This window comes from Palaemon carinicauda, chromosome 29 (assembly GCF_036898095.1).
Source record: "Palaemon carinicauda isolate YSFRI2023 chromosome 29, ASM3689809v2, whole genome shotgun sequence".
In the NCBI taxonomy this organism is placed as follows: domain Eukaryota; kingdom Metazoa; phylum Arthropoda; class Malacostraca; order Decapoda; family Palaemonidae; genus Palaemon; species Palaemon carinicauda.
This window is the reverse complement of record NC_090753.1, coordinates 712,991-735,516: the sequence shown is the minus strand read 5'-3', so window position 1 is coordinate 735,516 and position 22,526 is coordinate 712,991. Positions and strand designations below refer to the sequence as shown.

The window sequence follows — 22,526 nt, the reverse complement described above, 5'->3', positions numbered from 1 at the left end:
GAATCTTTGAATATTTTTGCTGGGTTGTGGTATATGATTGGGTTTGGTATTGAGTGATTTATTTTAGTGTTTAAGTGTTTTTCGGTACTGTGTGTGGGTAAGTGTTTTTCGGTACTGTATGTGGACTGACGGTGTTGAGTTTATGTAAAGGATATTATTTTTTTCGATTATTGGTGAGTTCTGTGTACCCACACACACCGCTATAATATAAATATAAAAGTGTTATTTTGTCTGTTTTTGTGTTAAGTTTGTTTAATGTATGATTTTTGTTTTGGTTGCGGTGAATATAGTTTTAAGGTTATGTTTTGTTTGTTTTTCCCTTCGTGCAATAGTCCAGTTTAAAGTAAAGTAAGGGGAAAGTTTGTGTTGTGGGATATTTTGAAAGAAGAGTGATTAAAGGTGTGGGGGTTTGTTTTTGTTGACATCCCGCTACATAAATTTCCGTCCGACCCTTCGAGGTCTCCAAGAGATGCAGTTGATAGGCGTGACCTACTGTCCTCATCGAGTAGTTTTGTACTGAAGTAGCTCAAAAGCATTCTCACATTCCAACGTGAGAGCGGCCTGACTGTTATGAGTTTCTAGGAGAAACTGTTGGCAGTCTCAGTAGTCGATGTTGTCAGAGCGGAAGACTAGCTGTTCATTGCAGAGGTTTGCTTATTCAAACTCTCTCAATTTCTCTAGCATGCCTGGATTTCCGCTCCAGAGGGGAAAGTTAATAGCACCACCTGCACAGAGGACTTTTCCCATTCATAGACAAGGACATAGAAAGCATGCCTTGCAGGAAAGGGCTCTTAAGAGCAGAGTGTAAGATGTGATTGCTCCCACTAAGGAGGATCATTCTTCTTGCCTAATGTACTAGTGGAAGGATACCTGAAGAGTAGAGAATAAAAGTGAGAGACCATTGGGGCTGATCCTCACAATTATTGTTATTACAGTATTATTATTACTTTCTAAGCTACATCCCCAGTTGGAAAAGCAGGATGTTATAAGGCTAGGAGCTCCAACATGGAAAATAGTCCATTGAGGAAAGGAAACAATGAAAAATAATATATTTTAAGAACAGTAACATTGAAATAAATATCTCCTAGATAAACTATAAAATAAGAGGAAGAGAAAAAAGATAGAATAGTGTGCCTGAGTGTACCCACAAGCAAGTGAACTCTAACCCAAGACAGTAGAAGACCATGGTACAAAGGCTATGGCACTTCCTAAGATTAGAGAATAGTGGTTGGATTTTGAAGTGTCCCTCTCCTAGAAGAGCTCCTTACCATAGCTAGGGAGTCTCTTCTACTCTTATCTAGAGGAAAGTGGCCACTGAACAATGATAGTGCAGTAACCCCTTCAGTGAAGAAGAATTGTTTGTAATCTCAGTGTTGTCAGGTGTATAAGGACAGAGGAGACTAAGTAACAAATAGACCAGACTATTCACTGTAAATGTAGGCAAAGAAAAAAGGAACCATAACCAGAGAGAAGAATCCAATGTAGTACTGTCTGGCCAGTCAAAGGACTCCATAACTCTCTAAATGTAGTATATCAATGGGTGGCTGGTGCCCTGGCCAACCTACTACCTACAAGGTCTCAATCCTCCGCTCGGGGTACCACGTCCCCTTCCTTCTCTCTGTCCCTCCGTTGACTCATTCTTTGACACCCTGTCCTTTTGTGAAGGAATCGGTGTAGGTCCTCGCCCTTCGAATGGTTTGGACCCCTAGACTAGTGGGCTTCATGATATCACTGGATCCCAAACATCAAGGAAGTACCTAGTCGTTCTTCACAAGAGGATTTTCAAGTACGAGGTGCTGTGCTTTGGCCTACCCACAGTCCCTCAAGCGTTCACTCAGGTTTTGTCTTGGGTTCATGTCAACAGCATTCTCCCTCCTCGTTACCTAGGCAAGTGGTTAATCCTATCAGAGTAGTGGGATACTTATCCTTTACCAGGACAATCCTTTAGTTTTTCACGTTCGTAGGATCGGCATAAACTGGTAGAAGTCCTCTCTGCGACCTTCACAAGAACTCACATATCAAGGAATGCATATAAACACCAAAAAAGGCAAAGTTGTTGAATCTTAAATCAAGATAAGAGGCTCAGGGAAGCATCATGTCCCTTCCTCAAACGAGACTTTGTTACAGGAAGACCTGTGGCTGTGCCTGTTAGGACACTTGACCTCCCTGGAATGTTTGGTCTCAGCACTCAGCACAGGGATCCTCCAGACTTCGTTCCGATAGGATCAAAGCAAAAGAGAGACTTGAGTTGGTGGGTATAGATTACCAACCTCCTCAGGGGAGTAGACCTTCTCTCTCTTTCCTTGGAATTGATGCTCTTAAAGGATGCATCAAAAGAAAGGGGGTTGAAGCTCACTTGTTGCAACATATGGCCTCTGGGCTATGATTTAACTCTGATTGGCAGCGCCACGCAACTTCCTAGAATTGAGAGCAGATTCTTGGCTCACAAACACTTCCAACAACTTTCTAGACACTCCTTGTTTTCATGACTGAAAACAACAGTAGTGAAATACCAAACCAAACAAGGAGATATTCTTTTTATGGGAGTTTTGCTAATTAGCCATAGAAATGCTAAGTTGGGCGTAAGAAAACTCGATCGCCTTTTTCTGCCCAATTCATTGTCGGCGAGGAAAACTTCCTTGCAGACAATCTGAGCAAGAATGCTTAGATAGTTGGCTTCGAGGGGTCTTTCCTGCCTCAGTTAGCCATCAAATTCCTGACCTGGAGAGGATCACCGATGTTAGATTGGTTTGCGACAAAAGCAATCTCCACGTACCTTTTTAGGAGCCTTTCCAACATCCGTGGAACAACCAAGACGTTTACACACCCCCCTCTCTTCTGTCTGATGTGGAGACTCATGAATAACATAAGCGCATCCCAACACCTGTCAATAACCCAGATACCTCTGCTGGGGCTGCAAACCGAATACTGTAGTGCCCAGGCAAGGCCTGTCCACACAGGTACTGAGAGAGCTTCCTCCCTTTCCCAACCTCAAACAACCTTATATAGAAATTCACCACAAGGCAGTCGCTTCTCTACCACTGTACTCATGAATGTTAACTAACATCTTGCGCATAGAGGCTTTTCACATACAATAACAAAAAGTATGCCTGAACAGCTCTGTAAGTCGTCTTTTGCCGTTTATCAGGCTAAAGGGACAATATTCCAAAGTTGATGCCACTATCTACGTGACAGCGGAGTTTTATCTGTGCCTCGGGGGAGGAAAGACCCTGATCAGTCTCGACGTTGAAAGGCTGCCACTCTGCCTTCAGCCTCTTCTATAGATTGAACGAGTTAACTTTTCCTTCTTGGTGGAATTGTCTCCTCTTTGGAGTGTAGTTCCTGTACTACGCCCTCTGAAAGGAGTGCTTTTATACTGCTGGTCAGTCCTCTGGTCTTCACTTGACTCCTAAGACGGTTCGTACATCTCGCTTGGACCTCTTCTATGAGAGTCAGTGAGGGACATGGTCTCTTCTACAGCATAATCCAGTCAAGAGGAGGGACAGCAGATAACGCTGTACTTTGTCAATGAGTTCATTGCTAAGACACAGTATCCGATTGTAGCGTATCCTAGCTTTGGGGTTTTTTCGAATTTCGAGGCTCCGCCACGTAGCCGACAACCACGTTCAGCAATTGAGGCATGATCTCATACAAACAACCGGAGCTCGCCCGCTCATCAAATGCCTGTTTGTAAGCACAGGCAGGGTCAAGAGGAGAATGTCTAAAAGATAATCTCAATTGGAATTCACCGGATCATTAACCGGGCTTTGAACCCTGACGTAGACCCAGAGCTCTCTTATGTTAGGAGCATAAGTGCGGCCCTAAAATTCATATGAAACCTCTGTGTCGCAGGTCCATCAGGTGGGCCTCTGGTTTTGCCAGAACATTTTTACAGCCCAGTACCTGCAATACATAATCCACAGGAGCCTGGATACTCTCTTCTTAGGTCCTGTGGTGGCAGCACAACAAGTGGTGTAAGCTACTTTAGCTCCTTTACCAGAGAAGTAGTAGTCTGCTGGGGGCATTCATTACCCGGTGTTAGTCTGGTATGAATGGATACAAGACTGGCTTTTTCTTCCTTCATCTTCCCCCTGTCTTGGGGACACAGCATCTGAAACGCTGTAAGCTGGCCTACCTCCAACTACAGGTAACTACCATTTCCCTTGTGTAGCTTGAGTTTTGTGATATACCTGTATTTGTTATGCCCTGTCCTCCCTGCGAGGGGGAGTCGGGCAATGCCCAGGTTAAGTAAGAGTGCTTTCACTCCAATATTCTTAACTTAGCAAGTCATAGTGATTACTATAGTTTCCACTCATTCACCATGATTGACCAGGCCATTAGAGCTCTAGATTCTCATACAGAGAGTTCATGACGTGTCAGGGTGCTCCTCTCACGCTTGCACAAACTCAGAGTTGTACCCCAGGTCAAGCTCCCAGCCAGTTGGGTTTTGGACTTCCACCCACCTGAGGGTGAGTCTCCATAGTAAAGACCGAAGGGTTTACAGTACACTATGTCTGTAGGAAAAAAAATGACAAATTTGGAAGTAATTTTTCCTAACTATACAAACTTGAGCTCTTTACTCATACTTGACCCGCTATCATCTGTCCCCTGGTAAGCCCTGTCTGGAATCAAAAGTGACGTAATACACTAAGCGAGTGTGAACTGGGTGGCCAGTGGCATGAAAAGTTTACAACTAGTTTCCAGCTATGCTGGAACAATATACACATAGTAAAGAGCTTAGGTTTGTTTAGTTAGGAAAAATACAAATTACAGTACATCCATATTTGTCCTTTTTATTGTTATCATTGAATTGGCTCACCGGACATGCAGTGCAGATTGCTAGGGTATTTTAATTTTCAAAGATCGTAAAATTTGATGTAGTAATGATCGAGTTGATTTTCATAGAGAGAAATCACTCATTAATTGGATGTGGCTAGAGTTCTACAATGCATCTTTTCTCCCATTACCATCAAGATATGTTGAGCTTTTCTTGGAATAGCATGATATCACAAACTCAGATGAGGATGGAACTTCATGTCCTTTTGAATTTTATTCATTGAGATACAGGTTTGAACAATTTAATTGAGAAAAGACCCAGTTATTATTATTATTATTATTAAATGCTAAGCTACAACCCTAGTTGGAAAAGCAGGATGCTATAAGCCCAGGGGCCCCAACAGGAAAAATAGCCCAGTGAGGAAAGGAAACAAGGAAAAATAAAATATTTTAAGAACAGTAACAACATTAAAATAAATATTTCCTATATAAGGGATTTTGACGAAGGAAAAATCTATTTTTGGGCGAGAGACCTGTGCCACCCAGTGAAATGCTCCTTTTACATCATTTCTAAGGTAAAGACTGCTATGAATTTACCAGAGAAAAAATTGTCTAGGAATGCTAGGTTGAACCCAGCTCGCTCACCTAATAAGGTGTTGGTATAAATAACTGGGGCGTGATAAATAATCACAACCAGAGGCCTCGCACCATTTAGATATCTCCTCTCAATATCCCCGTACAGCGAGGTGCCGTTCAATACCCTAGCACCGATCTCTACTACCAACAGTCCAACTCACGCCAGTGACGTCACTCCTTATAGCACCCAAGATTGGGGCCCAAGAAGGAAGGGAAGGGTGGGTTCACTGGGTCTCTTGCCCAGAAATAGATTTTTCCTTCGTCAAAATCCCTTTTCTGGGCTCCGACCTGTGCCGCCCAGTGAAATAGTGCCAGAGAATAGGGACCCAAACTTGACACAATACCTGAGGGAAGTAATAAATACAAAATAATACCAAACGTGATTTTAATATCAGAAAAGGATATACAAGGTATCCCGAGGGTAAGTACTCTCAACGTTAATAGCGAATAGATAAATACAATAATGGCAAAATAATCCCATACTAGGGATGGCAATAAAAGACAAGCAGATAATGCAGATCAAATAATTAACATCATAATAGAAAATAATACAAAACCAGCTCGTGGAGAGTAAGACTAAAAACAGGTATAAATAAAAAAATTCGTAGTAATTGAGATCATAACGAGGTATCAAACAATACACCATAAGGGTGTAGTTGAAGAAAAACAAAACCAAAACTAGGTAGTAACAATAAGTAAGGCAGGTAGGAGGAAAAGAGGATAGAGCAAGACGTTGTGATTAAGACTCAGTACCTTCAGGAGGAACCACATTCCCAGCTGCTACTGTAGCAAATTTTAGAGCTTCCAAAGGTTTTAGGTAGTGGCATTTAAAAACTTTAGGGGACTTCCAGCCTGTATATTTCGTGAGCTCATCAAATTTCATGTGATGGAAGAAATTAATTGAAGTAGCAACAGCACGAATATCATGGACAGGATTAGCCTGGTTAATAAAATAAATGATTTGTTGCCTGATTCCTTTAAGGGTAATGGTTCCTCCAATTTCTCTAACAAATAAGGGCCCTGTGGTTGTAATGGAAGTTCTATTTAAGTAGGCTTTCAGGGTGGTAACTGGACACAAGGATGGATCCCGAGGAAGTGGAACAATCTTCCAGGGAGACCATCCGTTCTGAGGGTCCTCATTTTTAGCCAGGAAAACTTTGTTAGGGGAGAGAAGGACTTCTCCCGAAGAGAGAAATTCAATATGACCTGGGTCTCTAGACAAGGCAGATAGTTCTGAAATTCTGGAGCCAGAAGCAAGGCTCAATAGGAACAATGTCTTCCTTAACAGTGCCATGTAATTGCAGGATTCATTAAGAGTGTCAGAGGCCAGCTTCTGGACATCATTCAAAAACCAGGAAACTGCACTAGGGCGAGTTGATGGTTTTAATCTGGCACAAGCTCTCGGGATGGACAAGAAGTATGAATCCGTAAGGTCAATATCAAAACCAATATGGAAGATCTTTTTCAAAGCTAATTTGATCGTAATGATGGTGTTGGCTGCCAGGCCTGATTCAAAGAGAGTTCTGAAGAAAGTCACAGTTAGATTCATCGTCATCTTTTCAACCTTTGAGTCCTTTAAAAACTTTGCAAGTTTTTTTAACAGCTGACTCATATTGACGGAGGGTGGATTCCCTTTTGTCCGATTCCAAGAATAGGGTATTTAGAGGGTCAATATTTGCACCCTATTGAGCTGCAAACTTCATGAAGTCCATAAAGTTAGGGCACACTGAATTCTTGAGGAAGCTAACACATTGCGAGTTTGTACTACTTGTGTTAGTATAGGGTTGGGAATCTGCCGAGGGCAGAGGCCCAGTTCCAGCAACAGAGGAAACCAGCTGCTCTTGGGCCAGTTGGGGGCTACCAGAGCCTCTCGGCCTCTGAAAGACCTGAGTTTGTCCAATACTTTCAACAGGAGATTTATCGGAGGGAACAGATAAATCCTCTTCCAAACGTTCCAATCTAACGATATTGCGTCTGTGGCATAAGCTCGTGGGTCCAGGTTGGGGGCCACGTAACATCCTAGTTTGTGGTTGGATTCCGTCGCAAACAAGTCCACCTGGAGACCCGGGACCTGAGATAAGATCCATTTGAATGACTGTTCGTCTAGGGACCATTCCGACTCCAGCGGAGTTGTCCTCGAAAGTGCGTCCGCCACTACATTCCGCACTCCCGCAAGGTGGACTGCTGACAGATGCCACTTGTTCGATGTCGCCATGGAGAATATTGCTAACATGACGTGGTTTATGTGGGCTGACTTGGAGCCTCCTCTGTTTATGCAGTGGACTATGACTGCGCTGTCTAGAACCAGCCTGATATGAAGGTTCCTGGCTGGTTTCAGTCGTTTTAGAGTAAGGAATACTGCCATGACCTCTAGGACATTGATGTGAAATTGTCGGAATATCGTCGACCATAGTCCCTGGACTTTCTTGTGCAGGGAGTATCCTCCCCACCCTGTTAAGGAGGCGTCTGTGAATGACGAGTCCTTGGGCCGGATATTGCAAGGGGACTGACTTCGATAGGCTTTTGACTTTCGTCCATGGCTGAAGACTTTCCCTCAGGATTGGGGGAAGTCTTTCTCTTTTGTCTCAACGCTTCTTGTTTGCCCTGGAGCGCCATACTCTGTTTATGTCCTTTAGTTTGGCCTTTAGGACAATGTCTGTTACGGAGGCGAACTGTAAGGAGCCTAGAATTCTTTCCTGATTCCTCCTGGACGTCAGCTTGTCCCTGAGAAACCGTTTCGTGTTCTTTGCTATTTCCGTCCTCTTTGCTTTCGGGAGGCATAGCGTATGGGAGAGTAGGTCCCATTGTAATCCCAGCCATTGAAACTTGGTCTCCGGGACCAGGCGGGATTTGTCGAGGTTGACCTGAAACCCTAACTGCCGAAGGGAGGTGAGAACCTTGTCCGTTGCCGTGAGGCAGTTCCTGACGTTGTCTGCCCAGACGAGCCAGTCGTCCAGATAAGCCACTATTTGAATCCCTTGGATTCGAAGTTCTTGAATTACCATCTCTGCTAGTTTGGTGAAGATCCTGGGCGCTATGTTGAGCCCGAATGGCATCACTTTGAATGCATAGGCTTGTTTGCCTAGTTGTAAGCCTAGGAAAGGACAAAAGTGCCTTGCTACTGGAACGTGATATAGGCATCGGTAAGATCTATAGAGGTGGTGACGGCCCCACGGGGAAGTAAGATCCGCACCTGAGAGACGGTTAGCATGTGGAACCTGTCGCAACGAATGGAGTTCAGACGGGACAGGTCTAAGATTACTCTTCGCTTGTCTGAGCCTTTCTTTGGCACGCTGAACAAGCGACCTTGAAATTTTAAGAGATGAACTCTTTGGATTGCGTTCTTCTGCAATAGGTCTTCTGTAAACGATCTTAGCTCCTCTGTTGGAAGTTGAAAGAAACTGGTCGGTGGAGGGGGCCCTTTTATCCAGCTCCACCCCAGACTTTTGGAAATTATGCTGGAAGCCCAATTGCTGAACCTCCAACGGTCTCGAAAGACGTAAAGTCTCCCTCCTACCTGAAGATTTTCAATGGGCTGAGGATGACTTGCCTCCTCTGCCTCCGCAGAATGCCTTGCCTCGGTTGAAACCCCTTCTGCCACCTCTGTTACGAAAGGCACCTCTGGCGCCAGAGCCTCTGTTACGTTGGTAGCCATGGAAGGAACCTTGGGACTCGTAGGTGGGGTTAAAGGCAGGGGAGGTAGCATACGACGTCGACGCTACCTGTGCCTGAGGGACCAACACATACTGTTGTTGAGGGTGTCCCTTCGAAGTAGAAGGTTGGGTATCCTGTGCTAGTGGAACGGGTTGTACAACCTGAAGGGACTGTCTGTTCTAGGAGGAATGGAAGGGCCTCAACCTCTTCCTGCCTCGGGCCAAGGCGCCAGCTGGCTCAAACTTCCGCTTGGGGACTAGGCCCCATCTAACTTTGAGGCTCTGGCTAACCCTAGCTGCCTCGCTGAGTACAGAGTTTACCAAGTCCTCCGGGAAGAGGTCCGGGCCCCAAACCGGGGCTTTGATGAGCCTATTAGGCTCATTCCTGATGGTAGCCTTGGCTAACACGTGTCTCCGGCAACGGAATCTAGCGTTGAGGAACTCAAAAGCATCAACTAACAAAGTCTGTAGGAGGGATTTGGTCAGAACTTTAAAAAGAGATTCCTCCTCGTAAGTGATGGCAGTCATCTCGGCCAAAGTGGCTGAATTAATTGACGTACTCAGCCTGCACCGGGCCTCGAACTCAAGGCGGATTAGTGATTCCGGGAGCTTGGGGAGGCGTTCGCTGGACTGTGTGGAAGCACAGTCAGCGCTCAGTTGGCCTGCCGTGAAGGTGGCCGGGGCGTTACGCCAGCACTCGTGGTCACCTGGGAAGAGGAGGGAAGTTAAATCTGTCTCCCGGAGCTGGGGTAGAGGCTTTTCTTCCTTGGCAGACTGATAGGCAATGTCCATGATCTTGGTGACGCATGGGGTGGGGGTTTGTTCGTCAACCACATACATGATGTAAGAACTCTTGTGGGGTGTGAGCATCGTGTTCACACAATCCCACTCGTTTAAAGCATGGACTAAGGTAGACTGGGCCTGTTCCTTGGGATAAATAACAGTCTCCCTAGGGACTTTATCTAACCGGACCAGAGCCTCTTCAGTAAACGGGCGAAGCCGGGGAAGGGGAATTGGAGTCCCGGCGGATAGAACTCGAAGTCCTCCAGAGGCCGGGTGCCAAAACCCTCGATGGTCAGCATGCCATCCGTAAAAGGAGAATGCAGAGCCATCTTCCAGGGGTTATTCTTGGTGAATGGTGGGAGCTTGGAAGCATCGGGGATGGGGTATTGCTGCTGTTGTGGCAGCCCCAAATGCATGAGGCCTTGTACCAAGTTCTCATTGTTGGAGACCCTCTCAGTGAGGGATGACATTAAAGACTCGATCTGAGAAAGAAGTTCCTTAGAAAAGGCTTTCGGGTCGAAGGGTTCCGCCGGGGCGGGAACGGGGGCCGGCGTAGAAATCGAACCATGAGAGGTCGAAGATGCGGCAGAGGAGTCTTTGGGGACTCTAGAGGATGAAGCCTTGACCGACTTCGGGGGTCTTGAAGACTTTCGGGTCTTAAGTAAAGGCTTACGGTGAGCCTTAACCTTCGGGGTAACTGGGCGGGGCTTGAAATCAGCCCCGGTTGTCCCCGGAAAGCCCTGAAAAGAAGAATGAGCAGAAGTAGAAGAAAAAGTCGGGCTAAGGAGAGGAATCTTAGCCCGGGACCCACCTGCCTCACCTACCTCACTACCTACGTCCGGTTCGTCAAGAGCCATCGGTTTTATATCCAAGTTGAGGGTAGCGACGTCTTCTGTGATAGTCCCGCCCGTCTCCTCCTGGCCCGGGGCTAAGAGCAGGGACTCTATCTTCTCAATAATGGGGTCCGCCACATCCTTGGGGACCGCAGCCAATGTCTTGGCATTGGGGTATATGAGGGAACACCATTCCTCTGAGAAAATGTAAGGTTGTTTAGCCTTTACATTGCGGGCGAACCCGCCGATCCAGACCTTGAGGGTCGCCAGGGCTGAGGTCTTAGCCGGCTGGGAGCTCTGAAAGAGAATAGACTATTACTGGAGGTAAGTGGTTTCCACAAGGGAAGTAAAATAAGAAGGCTTAGGAATCTCCTTGCGAAAACGAGGCCACCGAAAAGGGGACACGTTGAAAATAACATGAATGACAGAGGTTAAGACAATGTAAATTTAAAATTAACCGAAATTACACATAACACAAAGTCGTTGAGGTGCCGACAAAAATATGAAAACAAACTGCCTCGCGAGCGTCCCACTCAAACTAAAGCAACTACTAGTCGTAAATATAATGTAACGTATCCGCTTATGATAAGAAAACGTAATAACGTGGAGTAACATAAAAAACTAGCAGCGCCCGAAGGTGATCAGGCATGCCAAAGTCGGTGAGGTGCCGACAAAAATATGAAAACAAACTGCCTCGCGAGAGTCCCACTCAAACTAAAGCAACTACTAGTCTTAAATATAATGTAACGTATCCGCTTATGATAAGAAAACGAAATAACGTGGAGTAACATAAAAAACTAGCAGCACCCGAAGGCAATCAGGCATGCCAAAGTCGGTGAGGTGCCGACAAAAATATGAAAACAAACTGCCTCGCGAGAGTCCCACTCAAACTAAAGCAACTACTAGTCGTAAATATAATGTAACGTATCCGCTTATGATAAGAAAACGTAATAACGTGGAGTAACATAAAAAACTAGCAGCGCCCGAAGGCGATCAGGCATGCCAAAGTCGGTGAGGTGCCGACAAAAATATGAAAACAAACTGCCTCGCGAGAGTCCCATTCAAACTAAAGCAACTACTAGTCGTAAATATAATGTAACATATCCGCTTATGATAAGAAAACGTAATAACGTGGAGTAACATAAAAAACTAGCAGCGCCCGAAGGCGATCAGGCATGCCAACCTAACACGAACTATGATACTGTAATATCATAACTGTATCGTAAATAACAGGATAATGAAATACCATAACAAAATAAAATAACACGGGGTGTGAACCGTGAATTATCCAGATAGGTTCAAAACGAAAAACAATCAGTATGGAAGACTAATTGTAAGGCGTTGAGAACGAGAGAGAGGGAGGAGGTAGCCAGCCGCCATGGCGGTCCCGAAGCGGGGCTGCGAACAGTGAAAATTAAAAACTGTGATAAAACAACAACTAAGGGCAAGGTTACCTCCAAAGACTCAAAACTCATAGATTTGGTACTTAACTTCGACGGAGTGACAGTAGAGTCCGACATCATGAGATTAAATCCTGGGTAAATCCGGGAAAAACACACACCGAAAAAGTGAACAGCGTAAACCAATGGTGCTATGAAAAGGAGAGTCGTCACTGGCGTGGGTTGGACTGTTGGTAGTAGAGATCGGTGCTAGGGTATTGAACGGCACCTCGCTGTACGGGGATATTGAGAGGAGATATCTAAATGGTGCGAGGCCTCTGGTTGTGATTATTTATCACGCCCCAGTTATGTATACCGACACCTTATTAGGTGAGCGAGCTGGGTTCAACCTAGCATTCCTAGACAATTTTTTCTCTGGTAAATTCATAGCCGTTTTTACCTTAGAAATGATGTAAAAGGAGTATTTCACTGGGCAGCACAGGTCGGAGCCCAGAAAAACAATAAAATCTTTAACAAAACAAGAGGAAGAGAAACCAGATAAAACAGTGTGCCCAAGTGTACCCTCAAGCAAGAAAACTCCAGTTATGATGCTTTTTTATTTTAATACAAGTTGGGATTCATGCTAAATCAAAGATATTGAGCAAAACTTATCTTTTTGGCTAATAAATTCAGCTGCTTCTTTGCTCTAGACCTCGTAAAAGTCTAAAACTCCATTAACCATTGTTGCTGAGGATCCCTTTTGTTAAGCCTATGCACAAAGCTTTTAGTCCCAGAAGAATGGGGTTAGCGCCATCAGTGCACCTCATGCTGTGCACTTTAGACATTACATAAGGCCTTTGTAAGTGTTCTTTTGGGCCTGTAGCTACACTTGTATTATATCCCTCTACTTTACCTCCATCACTCATTCTTACTATCCGACCTCTTCAAACTTAGAGCGATGTTTTTATGTTGAACAAGCTGACATAAATCTCTTTTCATAGTTTATATATGGAAGATGAATTTTAATGTTGCCTATATTTAAGATATTTTTTATTCTTAAATCATTATTTCTCATTAGTTTATGTATTTCCATACCAGTAGTCGTCTACTTACGACCGAGAGAAATGTCGCAAGTCGATTTGGACGTATGTCGAACTTAAAAAGTGAAGTTTCCGTAGATTTATTATGATGCGTCATGATTCAGTAGTCATCTAAGACATATTTTATCAATATTTTCGTACTATACGTATATCATTGTGTCAACTTTTTTGTTTCAGCAAGATGATATATGCTCTATCTAAGCATTTTTGTATTCTATTTTTCAATTTCCCATTCATAGACGAGGACATATAGTTTTCCTACAGTTCGTTTATAGCCATTATTACAGTATTAGTTATGCGAATACTGTACATCCTCGCTCTTTCTCTGTACCTGTGTGCGCGTACGAGTAGTTCATTTTTAAAGCTTCATATAGTATATAATTTTTAGTTCATTATTAAGCCTTCATGTTTCATTAGAAATTATTGTGTTTAATTGTGGTTTATTAAAGCATGCTTATATTTTATTTTTCAATTTCTTGAATATTTCTATATTAAACAATTACTTTCGATTAACTTTCGGTAGGCATCAACTGATCTCACGGTCACGCTACCATATTGCAATTATGCTCACATGCAGTACGAATAACACGGAGTTGTTTATGTAATTTTCTTAACATATAAAATCTCTTTACAGTATAATGAATATTACATCAGCACCAATATGTTATTGGTTATCACAGTTTACATTCAGTTAATTTATGGGCCTTATTATCAGTTATATGAATATGTTTCTCTCTCTCTCTCTCTCTCTCTCTCTCTCTCTCTCTCTCTCTCTCTCTCTCTCTCTCGTGATGATTCGATAATGGGAAGAATAAGATTACAGTACTCAGTAATACAGCGAAACGAAATCATTCAGTTTGCCAGCGCCTTCTGCCATACATACAGCATGACGTCACAGTACGTGATGGGAACTCAACAGAGAATGACTTGCGAAATATGTAAAAACCTTTTCTTTTTTCTTGAAAAAAATGAAAGTTAAATACTAACTTAGCAAGCAAAAGAATTCAATTTTCAAAATGTACAGGTAAAAGAAAGTATATTTCTAAGAAAATATTTGTCCTATTAGTGTACTGTTTTTAGATAAATATTGATCTATTATCAGAGATGAAATCAAACTAGTGTAGAATCAAATTTATGCTTAGTAGTACTCATAGCAACCAATACAGATACACAAAATACTTTGTATCATTACTTAATATTTCGATAAAGGGAATAACAACACTAATCATTAGCCTATTGGAACGAAATCACTCTGTTGCCCGCTCACTTTCCGCCGTTATTATGACGTAACCACACATATGATATGAACTCAACAGGTATTGAAACTTAATGTATTTTCTATTTAAAATGGATACTGTATATTATCAATAAAAGAAAATACTAACTTATCAAGAAAAATCAGTTCATTTTTATACAAGAAAATATATTTCCAAGGAAATTTTTTCCTGTTAGTGTACTATTTCCGACATACTTGTGACGTCAGACAGTCATAAGTGGCTTAGGTCGTAACTCAACTACTACCTGTAGTTCCTTATCTCATATGAGCTATTTTTCCATGTTGGGTCCCTTGCACTTATAGCATCTTGCTTTTCCAACTAAGGTTGTAACTTAGTAATAATGATAATACCTTTGATTTCATGTGCTTGAACCTTCCCCCAGCTGTACTTGGGTGTTGAATGGCCTCACAGTCCCCAATGCTGGGCTATATGATACAAATTCAAAAATCCAATCTAAAGCTTTTGGTGTTGAAGGTCTTTGTCAGTCTTTCTTCTCTTGATAGTTTTTCAAATGACTGTGAAAACATTGCTACTTGTTTTTGAGGAATGAAATGTTTATTGTGACCAACGGAAAAAAGTTTTAGCATATTTTAAGACTTGCTTATAAATGTAGTTTTTTTTTTGTCTGTATCTCTGGTCGTAATAGATTTGGATTTGCTTGGGATATTGCTGGTTTATCCTCTAAGGATTTACTAGATGGATAAGGAAAAGAGATTAGTAGAGGCTTATATGTATTAATTACTGGTATAGTAAATTCATATCCCAGAAGTGAATTGCCTCGCATTGTTTAGCTTGTAACTATCTAGGTTGATATTTTGCATGTTTTACTTTGCAACAAAAATTACTACCTTCTAAGTAATATGCTTTGACTGCTGTGAGCTGTCATTTGAAAACTAAATCTAAAATCTTTGGTTTAGAGTAGAATTTGTTTGGGGTTCCTAACACTAGTAAGTTTGCTGTCTGTAATCTATACTTTATGTATTTAATAGCCCCTTGATCATATTCCTGTTTTTATTTAAATTATCTAACCTCTAACCAATTTTACTTAGCAATGATTCACAGGAGTAATCATTACAATTATTTTTCTAGTATTTCAAGTTAGTTCTGTATGCTGTACTTGTTTGGCAGACAAAATGATTGGATAAAGGGTATAGTAGTGGAATAGTACAATAGTTTTTCTCTCCCATCATTATCCCTACATTAAGGGGTCATTTGCCTCATGTGCCCTCTCCAATGCCATCTATCAAAGGCATCCTCTTCCACCAAACCTCTTCTTTCCATATCATCCTTTACCTTATCTTGATATCTAATTCTCTGTCGCCCTCTCGATCGTCTCCTCCTAACAGGTTCTTCCCAAGCCTTCCTTACTCCTTCCTCACCATCCATCCTCAACACGTGCCCACGTCATCTTAGTCATGGTACTCTTTATCACCTCCTTAAGCTTCATTATGCCTGTCATTATTGTTTCATCATTTTCTAATCTTTCAAGCAGTTTTTCCCATAATCTACTTCAGTATTCTCTTCTATGTTCTCGCAAGCTTTACTTTATCTTTTCATCGTGACCCATATTTCCAATCTATATATTACCATAGGTCTTATTACTGTGCTTTGTATCTTGACTTTTAGTTTGATTGGTATTTTCCTTTCACATAGCACTCCTGCTACCTCTCTCCACTTCCCCCAAGCTGCTTTTATCCTATTCTCAACTCCAGCCTCACATCCTCCCTTCTGACTTATAGTAGATCCTATCTAAATTACTCCACCTGTTTTATAACCGAGCCTCTACTTTCATGCTTAGCTATCCTTTCCCTACTTTCCTTACTGTTCACCATAGCTTCAGTCTTATTCACATTTACTCTCAAGTCACCCTTCTATAAAATCTCTTGCCATTCTACTACCCTTTTGTAAGTCTTCCTCATTTGCTGGTGTAATCACCATATCTGCATATAACAACTCCCACAACTTTGTTTCCGATCTCTTCACTTAACACATCCATGACCACCACAAATAAAAAGGGCTTAATGCTGACCCCTGGTGTGATCCAACTAACTTCAAAGGTTTCTGTTTCCCCAACAGCTTTTATTACTTTAGTCTTTGTTCTTTTGTTCATTATCTCTACCATTCTACCCAACTTCTCCGGAACTTTCCTCTTCCTCAAGCACCAAAGCATCACTTCTTGGATATTTTATCATAAGCCTTCTCTACATCTTCAAAAACTGAAATTCTGGTTTCCCTCTAGCCTCTTTTCCTGTAGCTGCTTTACTATAAAGATGGTATCCAGTTCCTCTCCTCGTGAATCCATGCTGCTGATTCCCAATCTTTACATCTTATCATCTTTCTGCTTAAATATGAATACCATTAGACTCCTCAGTTATTTGATTTAAATCATTTTAGGAGCTTGGTGCACTATTATTTATTCCACAACCTTTTGGCAAAAAGTATGCATATTTTTATCATTAGTTTAGTCAAACTATCTTTTATGACTAATTGCATGAAAGCAAATTGTATTTGCATGTATATACATGAACCTTTTTTTTTTTTTAGATAGTTGTTCATGTTAAAGAAAAGTGTTTCATGAATAAACAGAATTTTGTATAAAAGATAAAGATATTTGTATGAAATTAAAATTTTGTTACATCATTAGTGTAAGTATATTTGTTTATGGTGCAATTGTAATTTAAAAGAGAAAATTATTAAGATCTTTATTTCAAAAGCACTGGAACATATTCACCAATCAAAACCTTTTTTTAAACCATCACTAACCAATTTTAATTTAGCATACTTCTTTATGTACATATATGGATAGCTTCCCGATACTGCTAAAATACAAATGTCATTAGGTTCTTTAGAAGTATAATGAACTGCACACATACCATTTTTTGGTTTCATGTATTTTCATTGCTAATGAGTTGCTGTATACAGGACAATACTGTAACATAGACTTATTACCTCTGTCAATGAAGTTGGGAGGAGGTTATGTTTTCGCCCGTTTGTCCATATGTCAGTTTGCGAACAACTTCCTGCCCACAATTTTACTCATAGATTAGTGAAACTTTCAGGGATTAATTATATTGAGACATGGAAGTGATTCAATTTTGATACTCCTAGGTTAGAGCTCGAGGAAAAGGTCTATTAAATTAAACCTAAACATAACCCCAAGTTCGCTCATGGTTGTCACACAAGACTTCAAATACGCCTATGGTCTAAATTGATTCTAGATGTAAATATACACCAATATAGGACCTTGTCCACATGAGTACACAATTATTTTTCTACTTTAAACATATCTTAGTTGTAGTACTTAAGCAAGGGTAATGGAAACATGTACTTCAAATTGATAAAGTTTTTAATACTTTCAATATAGATTTTGCATTTGTTGACCTTTTTTACTTGAAAGTGATTTTGTAGTATATCATAGGGATTCAAATGGGTAGCTGCATATGATTCCCACACAGCACAAGGTTAGATTCAGAGCCTGGTTATCTAGATTTTTCAAGTTTGCTACATTTTCTAAATATAGTAGTAAAAGCAATTAATGTCATAAATGTAAGTGAAATTTACCAATAAGAATTTTTGTTTATGTCATCTGTTTTACAAGAAAAATTTGTTTGAATTGTCTCTTAGATTCTGGCGCAAAAGAAGGCAATGCCGATGACGACGATTCGTCACCTCTGGACTGTCCTATGGTTGTGGGAGGCCTCTTTGACACCATTGTGATCTTGTGGTCAACTAATGCTCATAGATTGGCTCAACCCCAGAACTCAAAGTACCTGGAAATCCTCAGGTTGAAAGTATCGAAAAACATGCCCCTCTTCTTTAAATTTTTCAAGGTCAGTGAAGTTGAAAAGTGTTGTAATATATAGAAGTGAAATAAAATATTTTCTACATGAAGGGAAGCAACCTTCGATAATCCTTCAGGGAAAAGGTTTTTTTCTTTATTTTTTTTTTATTTTAAAAGTTATTTTTGGAAAGCTCAGCTACTAGATTTTCTTGCTACTGTTTTGCCTTAAAAATGTGCGCACTTTGTATTTGCACAGGAAGTAAAAAGGCTATACTTTTTTTTTTCAAGCATTTATTTTTGTGCAGAATACTGATAACAAATATTGTCTTTATAGTACAGTACAATACTTCTTTGTAGTTTTAAGCATTTGAAAAGGCTTTTAAAGTTTATTCTAATAAATCTTTTTTTTTCGTTTACTGTAAAACTTTTTTCACATTTCATACTTATTTTTAAAAATCATGAGGTGCAAATTCAATAGTTATTAGCGGTACTGAAATGAATTGAATAGTACAGTATAGTTATATCATATACACTTTAGAGGTTCAATACCTATTCATCACATAAGATATTAGAAAACCAGGGTACAAATGAAAATATTTGAGTCAGATATGTTGAGGGTTAATCACCCATCATATAGTATTTTGAACACTCTATCTATTTACCAAGGCACTTCCCCCAATTTTGTGGGGTAGCCAACATCAAACAAAGGAGCAAAAGGGGACCTTTCTTCTCTCCGCTCTTCCCAGTCTGATGAGGGATTTAGCCGAGTTTGGCTGGTACTGCTAGTGCGCCACAGCTCACCTTCCCCTGTTATTTATTGATAGAGAGAGAGAAAATTCTAACTTACCAAGCAAATGAATTTCACTTTTATAATGTAAAAGAAAATATATTTTTAAGAATATTTTTGTCGTATTAAGTGTACTTCCATTAGATAAATAATCTATTATCAGAGATGAAATAAAACTAGTGCAGAGCCAAATTTATGCCAAGTAGTACTCATAACAACCGATACCAACAAAGGAAATATTTTGTATCGTTACTTGATATTTCGATAATGGGAATAATTTTAATTAGCCTTTTGGAAGGAGATCACTGTATTGCCCCCTCACTTTCCGTTGGTTTATAACGTCACCCGGCATATGATATGAACTCAACGGACATTAAAACATTTCTTAATTTTTTTTTTGTTCTTACTGAAAATGGATACTGTTTATTGTTAATAGAAGAAAATACTAACATACCAAGATGAATCAATTCATATTTATAGAAGCAAATATATTATTCCCAGGGAAATATTTGTCCTATCAGTGTACTATTTCTGACATACTTGTGACGTCATCACAGTGAAAAAAATGATCATAAAATAGAACAGTCAAATCGCATACATCGTACGTCGACGACTACCAGTACTGTAATTGTTCAGTGGCTACTTTCCTCTGGGTAAGTGTAGAAAAGACTTAGCTATGGGAAACGTCTCTTCTAGGAGAAGGAAATTCCAAAATCAAACCATTGTACTGTAGTCTTGGGTAGTGCCATATCCTCTGTATCATGGTCTTCCACTGTCTTTGGGTAGAGTTCTCTTGCTTGAGGGTACACTCAGGCACAGTATTCTATCTTATTTTCTTCCTCTGTTTTTTAAGTCTTTATATGAAAGGTCTATTTTAATTTTGTTATTGTTCGCAAAATATTTTATTTTAATTGCTCATTAAATCTCCTGTAGTTTATTTATTTCCTTATTTCCTTTCCACACTGGGCTATTTCTCCTTGTTGGAGCCCTTGGGCTTATATCATTTGCTTTTCAAACTAGGATTGTAGCTAAACTAATAATGATAATAATAATAATAATAACCGGCAAAGTATCCCAGTAAGGAAAGGAGAATAATAGGTAAACTTTATATCAATGAATTAAAGATTAAAAATATCTTGATCATTAATTGTAAAAATATATCAGTCATATATAAACTATAGAATGAGATTTATATCAATTTGTTCAATATGACAACATTCACTGCAAGGTTGAAGTTCTGAAGTGTGGTAAATCATATCCAAACAGGATACTACTTTCAAATACCCCTTAAAACTGCTGTACTCTACTGGGGAAAAAAATGAACCGTATTGTGGTTTTTAGTCATGCCATCTGGTATGGATGGTGTGAGAGCTGAGATGTTGAAGGAAGGTGGTGTGACTGTACTTGAATGTTTGGTGAGATTGTTTAATATGTGTTTTGTGTTGTCAATGGTACCAGTAGATTAGGTTTGTGCCTGTATTGTACCACAAAATAAGGGTAAGGGAGATGTGCATGAGTGTTGTTATTCAAGAGGTATCAGTTTGTTGAGTGTGGTGGGAAAAGTGTATGGTAGAGTACTGATTAATAGGATTAAGGATAAAACAGAGAATGCAATCTTAGAAGTACAGGGTGGTTTTAGAAGAGGTAGGGGTTGTATGAATCAGATTTTTACAGTTAGGCAGATATGCGAGAAATATTTAGCAAAAGGTAAGGAGGTGTATGTTGCGTTTATGGATCTGGAGAAAGCGAATGATAGAGTTGATAGGGAAGCAATGTGGAATGGGATGAGGTTATATGGAGTTGATGGAAGGTTGTTACAAGCAGTGAAAAGTTTCTACAAAGGTAGTAAAGCATGTGTTAGGATAGGAAATGAAGTGAGCGATTGGTTTCCGGTGAGAGTGGGGCTGAGACAGTGATGTGGGATATGTCGCCGTGGATATTTAACTTGTATGTTGATGGAGTAGTGAGAGAGGTGAATGCTCGAGTGCTTGGACGAGGATTGAAACTGGTAGACGAGAATGACCCTGAATGGGAGGTAAATCAGTTATTGTTTGCAGATGATACTGTATTGGTTGCAGACGCATAAGAGAAGCTTGGCCGATTAGTGACAGAATTTGGAAGGGTGTGTGAGAGAAGGAAGTTGAGAGTTAATGTGGGTAAGAGTAAGGTTATGAGATGTATGAGAAGGGAGGGTGGTGCGAAGATGAATGTCATGTTGAATGGATAGTTACTTGAGGAGGTGGATCAGTTCAAGTACTTGGGGTCTGTTGTTGCAGCAAATGGTGGAGTGGAAGCAAATGTACGTCAGAGAGTGAATGAAGGATGCAAAGTGTTGGGGGCAGTTAAGGGAGTAGTAAAAAATAGAGGGTTGGGCATGAATGTAGAGAGAGTTCTGTATGAGAAGTGGTTGTACCAACTGTGATGTATGGATCAGAGTTGTGGGGAATGAAAGTGACGGAGAGACAGAAACTGAATGTGTTTGAGATGAAATGTCTAAGGAGTATGGTTGGTGTATCTCGAGTAGATAGGGTTAGGAACGAAGTAGTGAGGGTGAGAACGGGTGTAAGAAATGAGTTAGCAGCTAGAGTGGTTATGAATGTGTTGAGGTGGTTTGGCCATGTTGAGAGAATGGAAAATGGCTGTCTGCTAAAGAAGGTGATGAATGCAAGAGTTGAAGGGAGAAGTACAAGAGGAAGGCCAAAGTTTGGGTGGATGGATGGAGTGAAGGAAGCTCTGGGTGATAGGATAGATGTGAGAGAGGCAAGAGAGCGTGGTAGAAATAGGAATGAATGGCAAGAGATTGTGACACAGTTCCAGTAGGCTCTGCTGCTTCCTCTGGTGCCTTGGAAGACCGCAGAGGTAGGAGCAGTAGGGGATTCAGCGTTATGAAGCTTCATCTGTGGTGGATAATGGGGGAGGGTGAGCTGTGGCACCCCTAGCAGTACCAGCCGAACTCGGTTGAGTCCCTTGTCAGGCTGAGAGGAACGTAGAGAGGAGAGGTCCTCTTTTCTGTTTCATCTGTTTGATGTCGGCTACCCCCCAAAATTGGGGAAGTGCCTTGGTATATGTATGCATGTATTTTTTCTCTCAAACAAGAGTTTGTCTCTTTGTATTCCTGACATGTTTCCTTCTCTACAGAAATTATTTGATGTGAATCAATGTTAATAATAAAGAGCACTTCACAAGCTATCAACATATTTTATGCGAGTAATGATTTTTTTTTTTTTTTTTTGCAGGAAAACAAGGATGTGTCTCAAACATTGCTGTACCTGGCTAGCTTTTTACCTAAAACCCTTGTTCCTACATTAGTCGGGCACTGTCTTTCACGACTACGTTCGTTACAACAGGATCAGGTAAGGTTACTTAAGGAACTTTAATTCACATGGTCCTCAGTACAGACAGTCTTTAAGGTACGAACATTCAATTTATGAACACTAACTATCGCAAGTCAAAATTATGTTCAAACTCTGTGGAGATATAATTTTGAAAATAGCGCCGTTACAGACTGGGTCCCGATGCCG

The 22,526-nt window shown here is 40.9% G+C and overlaps 1 protein-coding gene across 4 annotated transcripts in view; it reads left to right on the top strand.

Annotated features, from left to right (window-relative positions):
* The window catches only part of LOC137622170 (condensin-2 complex subunit G2-like), a 413,141-nt gene that overhangs the window by 283,148 nt on the left and 107,467 nt on the right, over nucleotides 1-22,526 (top strand). For 3 of the 4 annotated variants that reach the window (XM_068352607.1, XM_068352605.1, XM_068352606.1), the window contains 2 exons: nucleotides 18,062-18,267; nucleotides 22,242-22,358. In XM_068352607.1, coding sequence (XP_068208708.1) covers nucleotides 18,062-18,267; nucleotides 22,242-22,358 — 323 coding nt within the window. The remainder of the gene's footprint in view (nucleotides 1-18,061; nucleotides 18,268-22,241; nucleotides 22,359-22,526) is intronic. The other variant, XM_068352608.1, reaches the window with a different exon arrangement.